The 14,377-nt window shown below is 44.3% G+C and overlaps 2 protein-coding genes across 2 annotated transcripts; one reads left to right on the forward strand and one right to left on the reverse strand.

Moving 5' to 3' along the window:
* On the forward strand, window positions 1-6,172 carry GNPDA1 (glucosamine-6-phosphate deaminase 1). The gene is made up of 6 exons (XM_082489706.1): window positions 1-215; window positions 306-407; window positions 1,442-1,624; window positions 2,251-2,435; window positions 3,111-3,285; window positions 3,568-6,172. The coding sequence occupies exons 1-6, from the start codon at window positions 92-94 to the stop codon at window positions 3,663-3,665; spliced, it is 867 nt and encodes a 288-aa protein (XP_082345832.1). The 5' UTR covers window positions 1-91; the 3' UTR covers window positions 3,666-6,172.
* Window positions 6,173-6,371: 199 nt separating this feature from the next.
* On the reverse strand, window positions 6,372-14,377 carry RNF14 (ring finger protein 14). The gene is made up of 8 exons (XM_082489667.1): window positions 14,304-14,377; window positions 13,578-13,740; window positions 12,835-12,986; window positions 10,865-11,392; window positions 10,213-10,441; window positions 9,266-9,438; window positions 8,548-8,678; window positions 6,372-7,992 (listed from the first exon to the last, which is right to left on the reverse strand). The coding sequence occupies exons 2-8, from the start codon at window positions 13,729-13,731 to the stop codon at window positions 7,935-7,937; spliced, it is 1,425 nt and encodes a 474-aa protein (XP_082345793.1). The 5' UTR covers window positions 13,732-13,740; window positions 14,304-14,377; the 3' UTR covers window positions 6,372-7,934.

Genomic DNA, 14,377 nt, shown 5'->3' on the forward strand with positions numbered 1-14,377 from the left:
GATCCCGGGGCGGGCGGGCGGACCGGCAGGTAGGGGAGCGGGACGGCGGTAAGATGGCGGCGTAGCGGCGCTCCTCAGTTCGGCCCCCGCCATGAAGCTCGTCATCCTGGAGACGTACGCGCAGGCCAGCGAATGGGCCGCCAAATACATCCGCAACCGCATCGTCCACTTCGGGCCCGGCCCCGGGCGGTTCTTCACGCTGGGGCTGCCCACAGGTGGGTACCGGGGCCGGGGGGGAGAAGCGGGGGGGGGGGCGGGGGCCCTTTCCCGCTCTGCCCGGCGCTGAGGCGGCGGCTTCCCCGCAGGCAGCACGCCGCTGGGCTGCTACGAGAAGCTGGTGGAGTACTGCCGGAACGGGGACCTCTCCTTTAAGTACGTGAAAACCTTCAACATGGACGAGTACGTGGGTGAGTGCCCGCGGCCGGGAGGGCTTTGGCGTCGGTTGTTGTTGGCTTTGCTGTGCGTTGTGTGTCTGCGGTCAGGAGGGGGCTGAGGTGCCCCCCACGGCCTCGTCAGTGTGTGGTGGGCACAAAAAACGCCACCTGCGAAAGATTTGAGGTAGGAAGGGTAAGATCTGTGTGAGAAAAGGGAGTTAACAGGGACAACTTGAAAACCTGTATAAGAAATATTTAAGGGTAACAGGTGTGGCCTGGTATTATACATTTTAGGCACTGCTGCATTTTACCTGAACTTAGGTGTGGACCAGCTGAGGATCCGCCTTATCGTCGCAAGCCGAGATAGTGTGGCTAACTACCACCTTTGCTCCAGGGTGATAAAGGTCACTTTAGCGCCAGGTCCCTTACAAGGACTGATGTGGCACCTGCCCGAGTGCCCTTCGTCACCGACATGCACGGCTGTTAAGATAGTGGAGGACCGTTTCGTTTATGAAGCTGTGATGAAACAGCCTCCTCGGAAGAAAGAGCACAGAGAGATTAGTGGGCAAGCCTAAAGCTCCAAAGGTGAAAAACATACAGGCTAACTATTTGCTAATGCTCATTTTACTCTGGCCAAGAAGTTTTTCTGTGAACGATCCTAATCAAGCAGCATTAGGGAACAGGCAGTCCAGTGTGGGTTTATAGCATTCAAGGGGGGGAAAAAGTTATGCAGTAAGTTATTTCCCAGGCTTCTGCACAGTTTTTTAATCATTCTTGCTAATACAAACTGGTAGGAATGCCAAAAAGGTAGTGACGGATGAGGCACTGTCCACGCCTGCTTTTCTGGAACATCCATCGCATGTTAATATGAGCATATTCCCTTACAGGAGCTATTGTGATTGATTTTAGTGTTGCTATTTGGGGAAATAAAAACAACTCATGAAAACTGAGGGAATCACAAATGACAGACAGAGAGCAGTGCTCTGGTCCCACTGCAAGGGTGCATGGGTGGTTTCCGTTAGGGGTGATATTCTTTCTTTTCTTACTCCTGCTCATACTGTTACCAGGTCTTCCAAGGGATCACCCAGAAAGTTACCATTCCTTCATGTGGAATAACTTCTTTAAGCATATCGACATCTCGCCAGAAAACGTTCACATTTTGGATGGAAATGCACCTGATCTACAGGCAGAGTGTGACGCATTTGAGGATAAAATCAAAGCAGCTGGAGGAATTGAACTCTTTGTTGGAGGTGAAAACCTGAAGGACTAGTGGTCTCTAAACACTGCAGGAAGCACTGCCTTTCCTCACCAGCTATCTCATTTATTGTCAGGAGAGTTCATTTTCAGTGCAGCTCAGTGGATTTGCAGTGAAAGCCACCCCGTACTCCATCCCCCTGGGCACTCGAGTGCTGGCAGCCTTGTCTTCCAGTGTCCCGCTCCCCCAGTTTTAAGTATTTCAGTCCAGTAAGGAATTGTTCAGGAAACGATTAGCAGCAGAGACAGGCAGGGCTAGAACTGTACCGAATACAAAATGTATTACAGTTGCCAGTGCTAACAGGAAACTGCTAGGAGTAGTCAGAGTCCTCTGAGCCAACAGGAGCTCAACGCAAGCTTTTCTCATCAGTTTGCCTTAAGATTCTGCCATCTACTTGTCCCAGCACAATTAGGGAAGAGTCTTTGCTGGCTTCAGAGGGGGCTTTTGCCGCCATTCCTACTGGAAGCAAATTTAAGCTTGAGCAGAAAAACTGCAAGTGTTTATCTCAGATCTGTTTCTATTCCTGAAGCATTGAATGTCCTAATAGGAGTGCTGCTGGCTCTGCTTCCTACAGTAACCACTGCAGCCACTGACCTACCTCTCAAACTCTCTCCGTCACAGGTATTGGCCCAGATGGTCACATTGCCTTCAACGAGCCTGGATCAAGTTTGGTATCCAGGACGCGAGTGAAGACCTTGGCTATGGACACTATATTGGCTAATGCCAGGTTCTTTGATGGTGACCTCTCCAAAGTCCCCACAATGGCTTTGACAGTCGGAGTAGGCACTGTCATGGATGCCAGAGAGGTTAGGAGAAAAGCAGTGACTTCAGACAGTAGCTCTTGAGCAGGGCTTCCTGGAGTAGCTAAAGATTATCTAGTCTTGGAGCAGCATTGCACCCTGCTGGCGCAGGCCAGCTTCTGCTTTTCCTGCCACAGGCTGCTGAACGCCTGATCCTGCTGTTCTCTCGCATCCTGCAACACCCTGGAAAGGCTCTTGCTCTGTCTTCCATTTTTGCTCTACTAATGCTTACGTTTGTGTAACTCTGCAGTACAGCTGTGATCCACAGGGAGCTAGAAAGGTTTGGGAGGATGTCTTTGGTTAAGAATCTCATCTGGGGAAATAACTGCAAGAATCGCTGGTTGACTTGATGTTACACCAGTAACATCATGAAAACTGTATGGGATAGCTTTTAATTGAGTCTATACCTCGATTTATACTTGTTAAGTCTCAGCATGTAGGTGCCTAACAAGTGAGCTCAAAGGATCCAAATCTTTACAGTGATCCACCAGGCTATGATTTAGTTGGCAAATAAAATGCAGCCAGAACAAGTAACTGTGATACAGTGAAGAGCCTCTGTGGAGGGTGATCCCCCTGTTGGGGACTGGGGCAGCTCTCTCTCAGCTCGGCAGGGTGTGGGTGTGCTCTCTCTGAACGCGTCTTGTAAATCCTAACTGCCATCCTCTGTGTCTCCATGTCCAGGTGATGATTCTTATCACAGGAGCCCACAAAGCCTTTGCTTTGTACAAAGCCATTGAAGAAGGTGTCAACCACATGTGGACAGTATCTGCTTTCCAGCAACACCCCAACACTGTGTTTGTGTGTGATGAGGATGCCACGCTGGAACTCAAAGTTAAGACGGTGAAATACTTTAAAGGTGAGCACTTGACCAGGACAAGCAGCTGTTGTACTTAGTTTTTAAGTGGCACAAGCCATGCTTTGCATTAGATGTTTCTGTTTAATCAACACCCAAAGGAGTACATTCCTTAAGTATAACAGCTGACACATACCGTGATAATAAAAGTGCAAATGGAATGCTTACCTGTGGGCACAGAAGCGAAGGAACAAGGACTCTAGTAATGCCTAATTTCATTAGCATCCAATGAATATCTTGCTTTATTATGTCTACTCATAATCATCTTTTTGCTTTCTACATCAGGTTTAATGCTGGTTCACAACAAGCTTGTGGAACCCCTATACAGCATGAAGGAGACGGGAGCAGAAAGAAGCCAGTCTAAGAAGCCATACAGCGATTAATCTCGCTGTTTGAAGTAATGCTGATCCAGCTTTTCTGTTGAAAACCAGCTGTGAAGAAAGGGATTGCTGCAGAAGCTCATCTCATATTTGTTCTTAAATTAGCAAAATGATTATGTGCTTGCTTCTCTCCATTAAAAAGACAGATGCCAAACACCTGCCTTAATTAACCAAATGAGGATAGGATCCAATATACTGTGTTCCACAAACTTCTGCCACTAACTTATTCTCTGAAGGTAAAGTCAATAGAGAGTGAGTTTAATCTATGAAGCAACTGTAATGATGTGGACTGAAGGCCCCAAAACTTACATGTGAAGATGTGTGAAAGTACGATGTTGCAGAAACCAATTGGGTAATCGCTTTGGGATGTATTCGTTGCAATTAGGACAAGTACCTTTTGTGTCATTCCCCCTCCACAAAACACTCTTACATTATGGTCATCTAAAAAGGGAACTGAGCTTGTTCAGCCTGGAGAAAGGAAGGCTTCAGCATGATCTAATAGCAGCATGTTTCACGGCTATGAGGAGGTCATCGGGAAGATGAAGCCAGGCTCTCCTGGGCACTGCATGTGGGTAAGATGGGAAGAGACTGTGGGGCTTGAGTTGGGACAAGATGCTCAGACTGGATATAAGGAAAAACCCTATGCCAGAGGACAGGCGAGCAGTGGGCCAGGTTGCCCTGTGAGGTTGTGCAGACTCTGTCCTTACGAGGTTTTCAAGACCTGACTGAATAAAGCCCTGGCTGAGCCCCACTTTGAGCCAGGTGTTGGACTGGAGACCATCTCAGCAAAAGGGAGGGTACAGACAGCATTCAGTGCTGTGTTAATAATGCAGTACCATTAATGCAGTTAATGGTTTGCACGTCCAAAGGATTTTATTTGCAGTCACACAAGAAGCCTTACATGTTCAGTTTCAGGGTATGATTTTATATGCCCTGGTGCTTTATGATGTACTACAGGAGGGTAGATTTGTTCAGATTAAACATAAATGACTTAATCTGTGCTGCTCAGCACTCTGTTTTCTGTGTCAGCGCAGAGCCTGAAGCAGTAAGTTCTCTCTCCCTCCTTCCCATGCTTTACACTGCTACAAGGAAACGCCAAATAAGCCTCAAAGGAAACGCTGTTCCCTCTGGCCTCAGCCTGTGTTTAAGTACAGAAGCCCCACAAAGGTGGACAACAGCCTGTACTGGCAGGACCCCACCAATTCTCAAACTTGATCCTGAGGTTCCTATCAAATGCAATCCAATGAGGGACAAGACAAACAGGGCAGCATTTATTTTCTTTATGCAGAAATTTTGTAAGCTGCTGAGCTGTAATGTAACTTCCTACAGTAAATGTCTCAATTTTTTCTAAATGGTCGTATTGACTGTTTCTGGTCGTCTCACGGTGGTAGTGAAACATAGAGCTAAACGGGACTTATAATACCATCTTTGAACAGAACAACAAAACCTTCAAAACACAAGAAAGACCTGATACTTGCACAAGATTTCTCTGTCACCTAAAGCCACAACTGTATTGAAAGCAGTTTGGTAGAAACAGTTGCTGCTGCGCCCTACTTCAGGAGGTTCTCCCCTTGTCTAGTGATCGCTGGCGGGTTTCCACAAAACACCTGCTACAGCTGTCCTGCCAGGCAGAAGCCATTTCATAAAAAACATAGCCGTCTTTAAAGGAAGGAGGAGGAGGTTGCCATTCTCTACCTTTCACCACAAAATGTCTACAAATAATCTAACATTCTGTACACACACAGAAATGGAGCAAGTGAGAGGAGGTCTACAAGAGGGGAAAAAAAAAGAGGAAGAAACTGTGCCATGTTACCAGAGCTGCCTGCCTTGCTTTCTGTTGGTGGAGACAGGTTCTAGTTTTAGCTGTCCCACCTTTGCAACACCAGGCGATTGTCCTACACATGCAGTCACCTTGTCCTCTCCTCAGAGGGTCTGTCCTCCTCTCCCCCACTGTGGAATATGGGATCTCTAGCCCAGGCGGCCCCAAGTGCCCAGAATTCCAACGCAGCAGTGACTACATCACCGTTCCTCGTCTCTCCACACAAAGTTCTTGAAAGCAGAGGTAGTTCATTGCAACACCTTCAAATACTTCACCATAGCGCTTGCGCTCTGGTAGCTCTGGCAGACAGCCCCAGCCATGGCTTTTCATCCCAACATACCCTTTGGCATCCAGGCCCTGCGCTCAGGCCACCTCTGTCGTGGCAGAAGGGACCCGCCCAGCCTCCTGTAGGTTTAAGAGATCCAACACCATCTCTTCCATCCAGGCAGGAAAACAGGGGTCAAGCACATGCTTCTCATCACAAACATTCCCCATCTGCCCACATATGCAGCTTAGTGGGAAGAAAGCCCCTTCCAAAAACAGGCAGCTTTTGGACTCAGCCTATAGAGCAAAAAATTGTGGCCAGAGTGGAAACTACCGTGGGGATTGCAGCTAAAAGCTGCCCACATCCAAGGCAGCATTCCACGGTAGAGTCCTGACAGCCGCTGTGGATGAGGCAAAGGCTTGCATCTCCCAGGGAAAACCGCGGCTCTTTAAGTGTCAGGGCACTTTGCATATGTAAACGTCCGAACTTCTATCAGCAGAACAGATCCTGTACCAGCATCACTTGAGAGCTTTGCGCAAGCCCAGGTCTGTTCTCTGTCACTCTGCAGATGACCACGCGCACAAGCGCCTCAGCCCCGTGGCACGCAAGCACTAGAGGAGACCACCACCCACCCTCTGACCTCTGCTGCCATACACGTGCCATAATGAAGACAAATGGGGACACAACTATGTTTACTGTCTTAAAGTGAATTTAGTGCATGTGAAAGGTGCAGGAAATACAATTTAAACCATACACAACATAAACTTTCCCTACACACTGTCCTATCGCCTATGCCAAGACAAGAGATCTGCTCTTACCATCTCTTATCTTTTTAATCACTGCCAATTTGAATAGTACAGGCTTTCCTCCTCTGTGAAAGGAACTAGATCAGCACTCATTTTGGCCAGATATCCCAATATAAATTTATTTACTACCAGGCAAAACTGAGAGGTGTTCACCTTGAGTTTCCAAAGAGTCTTCCTGCTGCTGAGCTACCCATCTGGACACTGCTATTTGTTTTGAACACAACACATGCAGTTTTAATTTCAAAATAAATTTTTAGACCATTCTGCAAGTGGAAAAACTTCTAAAACATTAGTGATTCCCTCCAGTAATTACTTTGACGCTCACAAAACTACTTACTGAGCTTTTAGGGGAAACAATTTGGTTTTTGAAATAATCTGAAGTGCAAGAACAGTAGAAATAAGGTATTTAGTCCAGAAACAAATAGCAACTAATCAGTTTTCTTATATGAAGAGTTAGTAAAAAATAAATTACTTCACCATCTGAGTAGACAAGGTAATTTTCAATATCTTGAAGAATTCAAGTTAATCTCAACTATATATCCACAAAAGTGTGTTTCAATATCTGGCTGATACTTTTCATCCTCTCAGTGGCCCCATACTCAGTTCGCTGCCTTAGCACTCATCACTATCAAACTAAGGAGAGGCAATGGGAGTTAATACAACAGCAACACTGAGATGAGTCATCACACTGATTCAAATTTCGGAAAATGGCTGTTGGTCATTTTCTGCAACAGCATTCAGTAATGCTAAGACCCAGGTGTTACAGCCAGTACAAAGAGGGTTAATCAACTTCACCATTGTTAGAAAGTATCAGTGACAGAGCAATGAGCTGTTTTTCAGAGAAACAGGTCAGGAAATGCTACAGAAGCACCAGGCTCAGTTGCTGAATACGGAAGAAATTTTCTGCATTGTATCAGAAAACTTTCCCTGTCCAAGCAGCATCACTAAACAGCTCCAGAAAGAACAGTACAGCTACAACAAAACTGCCCTAAAACCCACCACGGATACGCGCCAAGATCCTCAAAAGATCAGTCTCCCTAAAGGAGACCCCCCAAACATTTCTATGATTTGGGGCTTCAGTTTTGTTTGTTTGCTTTTGAAAAAGGGGCACCTCTTAGTATACATTTTTCCAGTAATTTTCAACTTCTGTGTCTTCAGCAACGGATATGGTTTTTAGGGCCTTCAATGGTGATCCTCACCACAGGGTGGGTAAAAGGGTCTCCTTTGGTTTTGGCAACAGCCTCTGAAGGGCGAGTATCCTGCAGTGCAAGGTAGTTACCATTTTTCAATCACATAATGGAAGTGAAAAGCAAACAAACTTGACACAAAAAAGGAAAGCATCTGTCTCTGGTTTGTCCAGCTTTTGTCGCTAGAGAAAGCTACTAGTCTTCATCTTCAACTTCCCAGAACTCACCATCAATATGCATGGCTTGAAACAATCTGCAAGACAGCCAAGAATTGACATCAGGATGTAAAAAACAGTAAAATATGTAAAAAAAAAAAATAAAATCAATCCAAATATGACAAAAAATACAAAATCAGCAAGTTTCACAATTTTTTTCAGTATCTTAAACCACTCATACTGCAGTCCTCAAGGTCGATTAAAATAAGCTACTCTGTCTGCACTTCTACAGCACGTTATACCAGGAGGTTTTACAGTACCTTACAACATGACGGAATCCCTGAAAATATTAATAATCCAAAACGTATGAAAAGTTAGCTAGCATGCTGCCATTCCTAGCTGGTCTTTAGACAGTATAACAGCAGCAACCACGCCTGCCTGCTCCCAACAGCTCACAATCTAATCAGACAATACACTCCTGATTTTTTTGTTTTTAGTGTCACGTCCTTGTAAGTGTAAATATTTGAGAGAAGAAACTGTGTCTTAAACTGTAAAGCTACAAATTGCCAGCTAAGAGTAATCTGTGAGAGACTGTAAGAAAAAATACAAAAATAAGTCATATGGCACTAGAAGAAATACATGGAAGTACATACCTATTAAAGCACGGGGAAGATGGATCGTTGAAGTGCCTGTACGGGTTCATCCTTGACAGAGAACCCATACAAATCCAGCAGAAATACTGCATGCAGCCAGTACACGTCATTTTGTTACAACCATCTAGTTTCTGGCAGGGGAAGGAAACAAGAAACAGCAATAACAAAATCATACCATGTCACTCTTCAGGCCTGTCTCTATACAGCAACAGTCCTCAAAACCACATCAACTAGTGAATACATTTTACCCCGACTCTATCATAACACTCATATTTTTTCACTGTTCAAGAGAACTAGGAACTAGAATCACAGAACTGTAAATTGGTTATAATACTAGTAATAATGGAAATTAGTATTTTTCTGAAGCTAGTTTTATTTACTGGCTGTAGTTTGGAACAGCAGTAGCCTGAAACACATGGAAAACAAAGGGATTCACATGGATCCATATTCAACCTGGATCTTTTTAGTACAGGAGGCTGAACAAAACCAGCTGCTGTAGTTACTCAAGTCCTGGAGCTCCACAAACATCACCCCCTTTTCTATCTAACACAGACAGACATGGGAAGTTCTCTTACCATTTCCTAGAAATTTACCTTCCCTGGTGAACTTGGAGGCTATAAATAAACCTCTGTTCCAGCCTAAATACAGAACTGACTTAACAGTTTTAGTTTCTGTTAGGAGTTACTATGATTCTTCAGCCTCTCCCCTCCACGCTTACCTCTATATGAGTACCACAGCAAGGACAAGACTTTGAGTTCTTTTCTAGCCATTCTTTACTTTCCATCTCCTCAAGGGCTTTCTGAATCACTCGTTTGCCATAGCGTTGTTCCAAAAATCTTTTACTCGCCTCATCTGCTTCTAAATATTCATTTCGCAAATCCATTAATTTCTCTGGGGAACAAAACAAAAAACCACCAACAATAACCAAAAAAACCTAAAACAGCTTTTGTAATTTTACAATTTAAAAATAATTTAATTGTAATATTATATACAGGAGTCCAGCTAAGCATAGAATCATAGAATGGTTTGGGTTGGAAGGGACCTTTAAAGGTCATCTAGTCCAACCCCCCTGCCGTGAGCAGGGACATCTTCAACTAGATCAGGTTGCTTAGAGCCCCATCCAATCTGACCTTGAACAACAGCATAAAGTATTCTCAAAGGAAACTAACATCATTCATTAAAAAGCAAGTAAAACATTATAATACATACATTATAAAAGAGACCAGTTAGTGAAATCGGAAAAAATCTACAATGTAAAATAAACTGAAAAATGGAAATATTTTTTTCTGAACACACACTTAATGAAACTTTGTCACATAATTTTGATGCCAAACAGAGAGAAGCAGCTGCCTGATTCCAATATCAACTCTGACGACAGAAAGTAGTGGATTCACAGGAGGAAAAAAAGGCACACATAAAATTATTCTTCCCCTGCTACGGCCTCTCAGAATTCGGCAATCGGCAGTTTTGGGACTTCCTGAGCTGTGGAGTGTCATCAGATGAATACTTTTTAATTGGCAGCAACAGACCTACTCCAAATGAATCTGCCGAATCTTTTAGAAAACTCACATGGTGATGAGTTTCCTTGCCTAATTTCTGACTTTCCATCCTTTTCACACAAGACACAATAGTTTCTTGATCCATTTCTGAAGTACGATGACTCACCCGCAGTAACTTTACACGGAGAGACCCCATGGTAAGTCATTTTACAGAGAGTACAAAAAGCATAGTTGCAACAGGAACATATGCCCATGGTGCAACCTGGTTCTTGCATGACTGGTGTCTGACAGCCCGGGCGAGGACAATACACTACATCTGCCATCAGGTCCAAGCTAGACTGCAGAAGCAGGCGGTCATAACGTGCGAACAGCTGCTCTCCAACCAACTCTTTAACCTAAACAAAGATCAAAGAAAGGTTACATGCATTTGAAATGCTGAGCCTGCTAGCTTCAGCAAAAACCAGCAAGTCAATGGAAAAGTACCTACAGCTGGGATGAATCCACTTTATTTTCTCCAACAGGTCACAAAATTACTCCTAGAATGCTATTTTAATAATAGTTACATAATCAAATGAAAAGCATGCAGCCTCAGATGCAACGGGACATTAATTCTGGCCTCTGACCAATGCCAGTACTAACAGAGCAGGCAAAATACATGCCACGTTTTAGCTCTGATGCCTCTGTGTGGCTCAGAGTATGAAAAAAACCCCTTCCCCAGGTATATTCACAATGCTCACCATGAAAAGCCACACCTTGTCTTCTGTAATTATTGGTAAGTTAGCAGAACTCTACCATCACTGCTTGCACACTTCTATTACCTGGCCAGGAGTAGCAACAGAAGAACACTTCGGTTCTGGACAGTTGAGACAGTGGACCTGACCATCCCTGATCTGTATTTCAAAGTAGTCCTTCAGGCATGCTTTGCAGTATACATGGCTGCACTCGGTGAAGTACATACATTCACTGCCCAGCTTCTCACAGAAGCAGATATTGCACAAGTACATCTTACTATTAAAGCACTTCCTCCTCTGAGCCTGATCAAAGTCCAAGATTTCCCTAATCAGACTCGACAACGATTCCACATCCTGGACAGCTCTCGCATCGATGATTTCTTCTTCAGCTGCGGCAGAGCCTGCTGCACCACCACATTCCTTCGCAGCGTCGAGAGGGACCAAAGGCGTCCTACTCTGCCCATTCCCTTGATGGCACATTTTCAGCTCATATGGGGAGGAAATATTCAGGTAACTCAGTGTTTCTTCCTTCAGAAACTGCATCCAGGCAAATAAGACCACACAGCCTCGATTCTCTTCCCACACGTTGTCCAAGTGTTTGCAAAGAGCACTGAGCTAGAAAAGAAAACACAATTCCAGATCTCAGTAAGTTCTGGCAACTCATTACTGTTTTCCTCTCCCCTGGTCCTCCTTAGTGCATATTTATACCTGGACTTTAGTAAAGCCTTTGACACGGTTTCCCACAGCACTCTCCTGGAGAAACTGGCTGCTCGTGGCTTAGACGAGCATACCTTTCATGGGGTCAAAAGCTGTCTGCCTGGCTGTGCCCAGAGTGGTGTTGAATGGAGTTCAATCCAGTTGGCAGAGTCACAAGTGCTGTTCCCCAGGGCTCAGTACTGCGGCCGGTTCTCTTTAATATCTTTATTAATGACCTGGACGTGGGGATCGAGTGCACCCTCAGTGAGTTTACAGATAACACCAAGTTGGGTGGGACTGTTGATCTGCTGGAGGGTAGGATGGCCCTACAGAGGGATGTGGACAGGCTGAATCGATGGGCTGAGGCCAATGGTGTGAGGGTCAACCAGGCCAAGTGGCGGGTCCTGCGCTTGGGTGACACCAACCCCATGGACGCTACAGGATGGGGCAGAGTGGCTGTTCAGGCCGCCCGGCGGAGAAGGAGTTGGGGGTGTGGGTCGACGGCCGGCTGGGCATGAGCCAGCAGTGTGCCCAGGCGGCCAAGAAGGCCAACAGCATCCTGGCCTGTATTGTGAATAATGTGGCCAGTAAGGAACTGGGATTGTTTAGTCTGGAGAAAAGAGGCTGAGAGGAGACCTTATTGCTCTCTACAGCTCCCTGAAGAAAGGTTGTAGCAAGGGGGAAGTTGGTCTCTTCTCCCAAGGAACAGGTGATAGGACAAGAGGAAATGGCCTCAAGTTGCACCAGGGGAGTTTTAGATTGGATGTTAGGAAAAATTTCTTCCCTGAAAGGGTCATCAACCATTGGGGCAGGCTGCCCAGGGCAGTGGTGGAGTCGCCATCCCTGGAGGTGTTTAACAGAGGGGCAGACGCGGTGCTGAGGGACGTGGGTTAGCGGTGGGTTTGGCAGTGTCAGGTTGATGGTGGGACTCGATGATCTTAAAGGTCCCTTCCGACCTCGACGATTCTATGATTCTATATATCATTTTCAGATTCTGGAGTTTTTATATATACATAAAATATATATAAAAATAATGCTCATAGATGCAAGCTTTCATTCCTCAGAATGGTGACCAAATAAAAACAAGAAGCAAACAAAAGAAGAGCCAACTGAGAGAGCAATGTAATCGTTTATGTGTTAATTTTACTTTTATCTACTGCATTAACAGCCTCCAGAGCAGTGTTAATTTGTTAATTATGAATTTACTCATAATCATAGAATCACAGAATCATATAATCATAGAATGGTTAAGGTTGGAAGGGACCTTGAAGATCATCGAGTTCCAACCCCCCGCCATAGGCAGGGACACCTCCCACATAATCACAAAAGCAGCGTTAAAATGTTAAAACTATTTTGCAAACCTGGGCTTGGGAGAGCCATTTTCCACTGAGGGTAAAGAGCGGAGGGGAGGTTGATGGGTAGTCTGGTGGGAGTTCAAAATTCAGCACAAGGGGAGGCAGAAAGCAAACGGTGTATTCAAACCCGTTGTTCTGGAGGCTTTCTGTGGAATTGCCTGAATCAAGGAGAATTGAGACAGTTTCAGAAATAACAAGGAAATGAAAACTAATGAACTAATGAACTGTAACTCTTTATGACAGCACCCAATAGATCTCTTTCCATCTGATAAACGCCTGGGTTTTAAATTATTTATTCAACTCTAAATAATAAAATTTCCTGGTGCACTAAAAAATTTCATGGGGGTGTACCTATATGGTTAAATCAGTAAACACCAGTACTTGTGAAATATCAGATCCTGCACAAACCAAGAACCTGGAAGGACATATCCTCAAGGGAAAAAAGAAACAAACAAACAAACAAACAAAAGGAAACAACAAAAAACAAAACAACAGAACTTAGTTATTCCAGAGAAATACTATTACTCATCTCTAAGTTTAAAGTTCACCAAAGAGTTTATATGTATGAGGATGAAATCACCCACTCGGGTATAAACCCCAACAATACCACAAGCACAGCATAGGGTCAGTCATGGCTTTCTCTGGTCCGTGTTCCTATAGGTCGCTAAAGCAGCAACCATCTAAGCACATACCAGAAAATTAGCGTGTTAAAAACTAATTTTGGGATAAAATGAGACATCTCAACTCACCACTCACAAAAATTTTGAAGTTTTGGGGCAACTCCAGACAAATTCTTGTTTCTCCTCCTTGGGCTGACTCGGCTCTCTTAAACTCATCTTCATCATAAATGCTAGCCAAAGCCAGCAGCTCATCCTCCTGAGCTTCTTTGTCTTCTGAAGACATTTAAATTTTCTGTGGAGTTAATACCACTCTAAAAGATCAACTGAGTTAACGCATCCTATTCAAATCATTAATTTGGGGTGTCCATTTTATACTACTATAAGATTTAGAAACCCAAGTAACCGATATAAACAATGTAAAATATGATTAAGGGTTTTTTACAGGTTGAAAAAATATTGATAGCTTTATAAAATTAAAAAAAACAAACACCTCAGCACAAAATTGAAAATTCAAAAAGCAAACTGTCTATAAGTGTTAGCAGCTAAAGACAGCTGTAAGGGGGAAAAAATAGTGAAATACACCAATGGGAAAAGTGACACAGGGACGTGTCATTAATGTTTGAAAGGGAAAACAGACACACACCTCCCTCCCCCCCCCCCCAAAAAAAAGAAAAAGGAATTAGTAACAGTATCTCTCATCTACTGTTCTAAAACAAGCAAACAGCCGCATTTATGATTAAAGTTATTGAAGATATCAATAAGAAGCTTCAAATCCTACACAGGCATCTTGTAGATGCACTCCTATATCATTTCAGTTCTAGATTTGGGGAAATAAAGCCACATTTAACAGATTACCTGTGTATTCACAACTGCGCAGTGGCAAAGCTGCAGGTACTGGTTGCTGACCAAGGACAGCCACGATACCAGGG

The sequence above is a fragment of the Vanellus vanellus genome (genome assembly GCF_965231255.1).
Source record: "Vanellus vanellus genome assembly, chromosome: 13".
NCBI lineage: Eukaryota > Metazoa > Chordata > Aves > Charadriiformes > Charadriidae > Vanellus > Vanellus vanellus.

Excerpts from the sequence above, each read along its gene's own strand:
- RNF14 (XM_082489667.1), bottom strand. The coding sequence starts at position 13,731 with ATGTCTTCAGAAGACAAAGAAGCTCAGGAGGATGAGCTGCTGGCTTTG. Across the intron at positions 12,987-13,577 it reads CTTCAAAATTTTTGTGAGTG|GCAATTCCACAGAAAGCCTC; the intron begins GTGAGTTGAGAT and ends TCCTTGATTCAG. Across the intron at positions 11,393-12,834 it reads AATGGCTCTCCCAAGCCCAG|CTCAGTGCTCTTTGCAAACA; the intron begins GTTTGCAAAATA and ends TTTCTTTTCTAG.
- GNPDA1 (XM_082489706.1), top strand. The coding sequence starts at position 92 with ATGAAGCTCGTCATCCTGGAGACGTACGCGCAGGCCAGCGAATGGGCC. Across the intron at positions 2,436-3,110 it reads CTGTCATGGATGCCAGAGAG|GTGATGATTCTTATCACAGG; the intron begins GTTAGGAGAAAA and ends CTCCATGTCCAG. Across the intron at positions 3,286-3,567 it reads GACGGTGAAATACTTTAAAG|GTTTAATGCTGGTTCACAAC; the intron begins GTGAGCACTTGA and ends TTTCTACATCAG.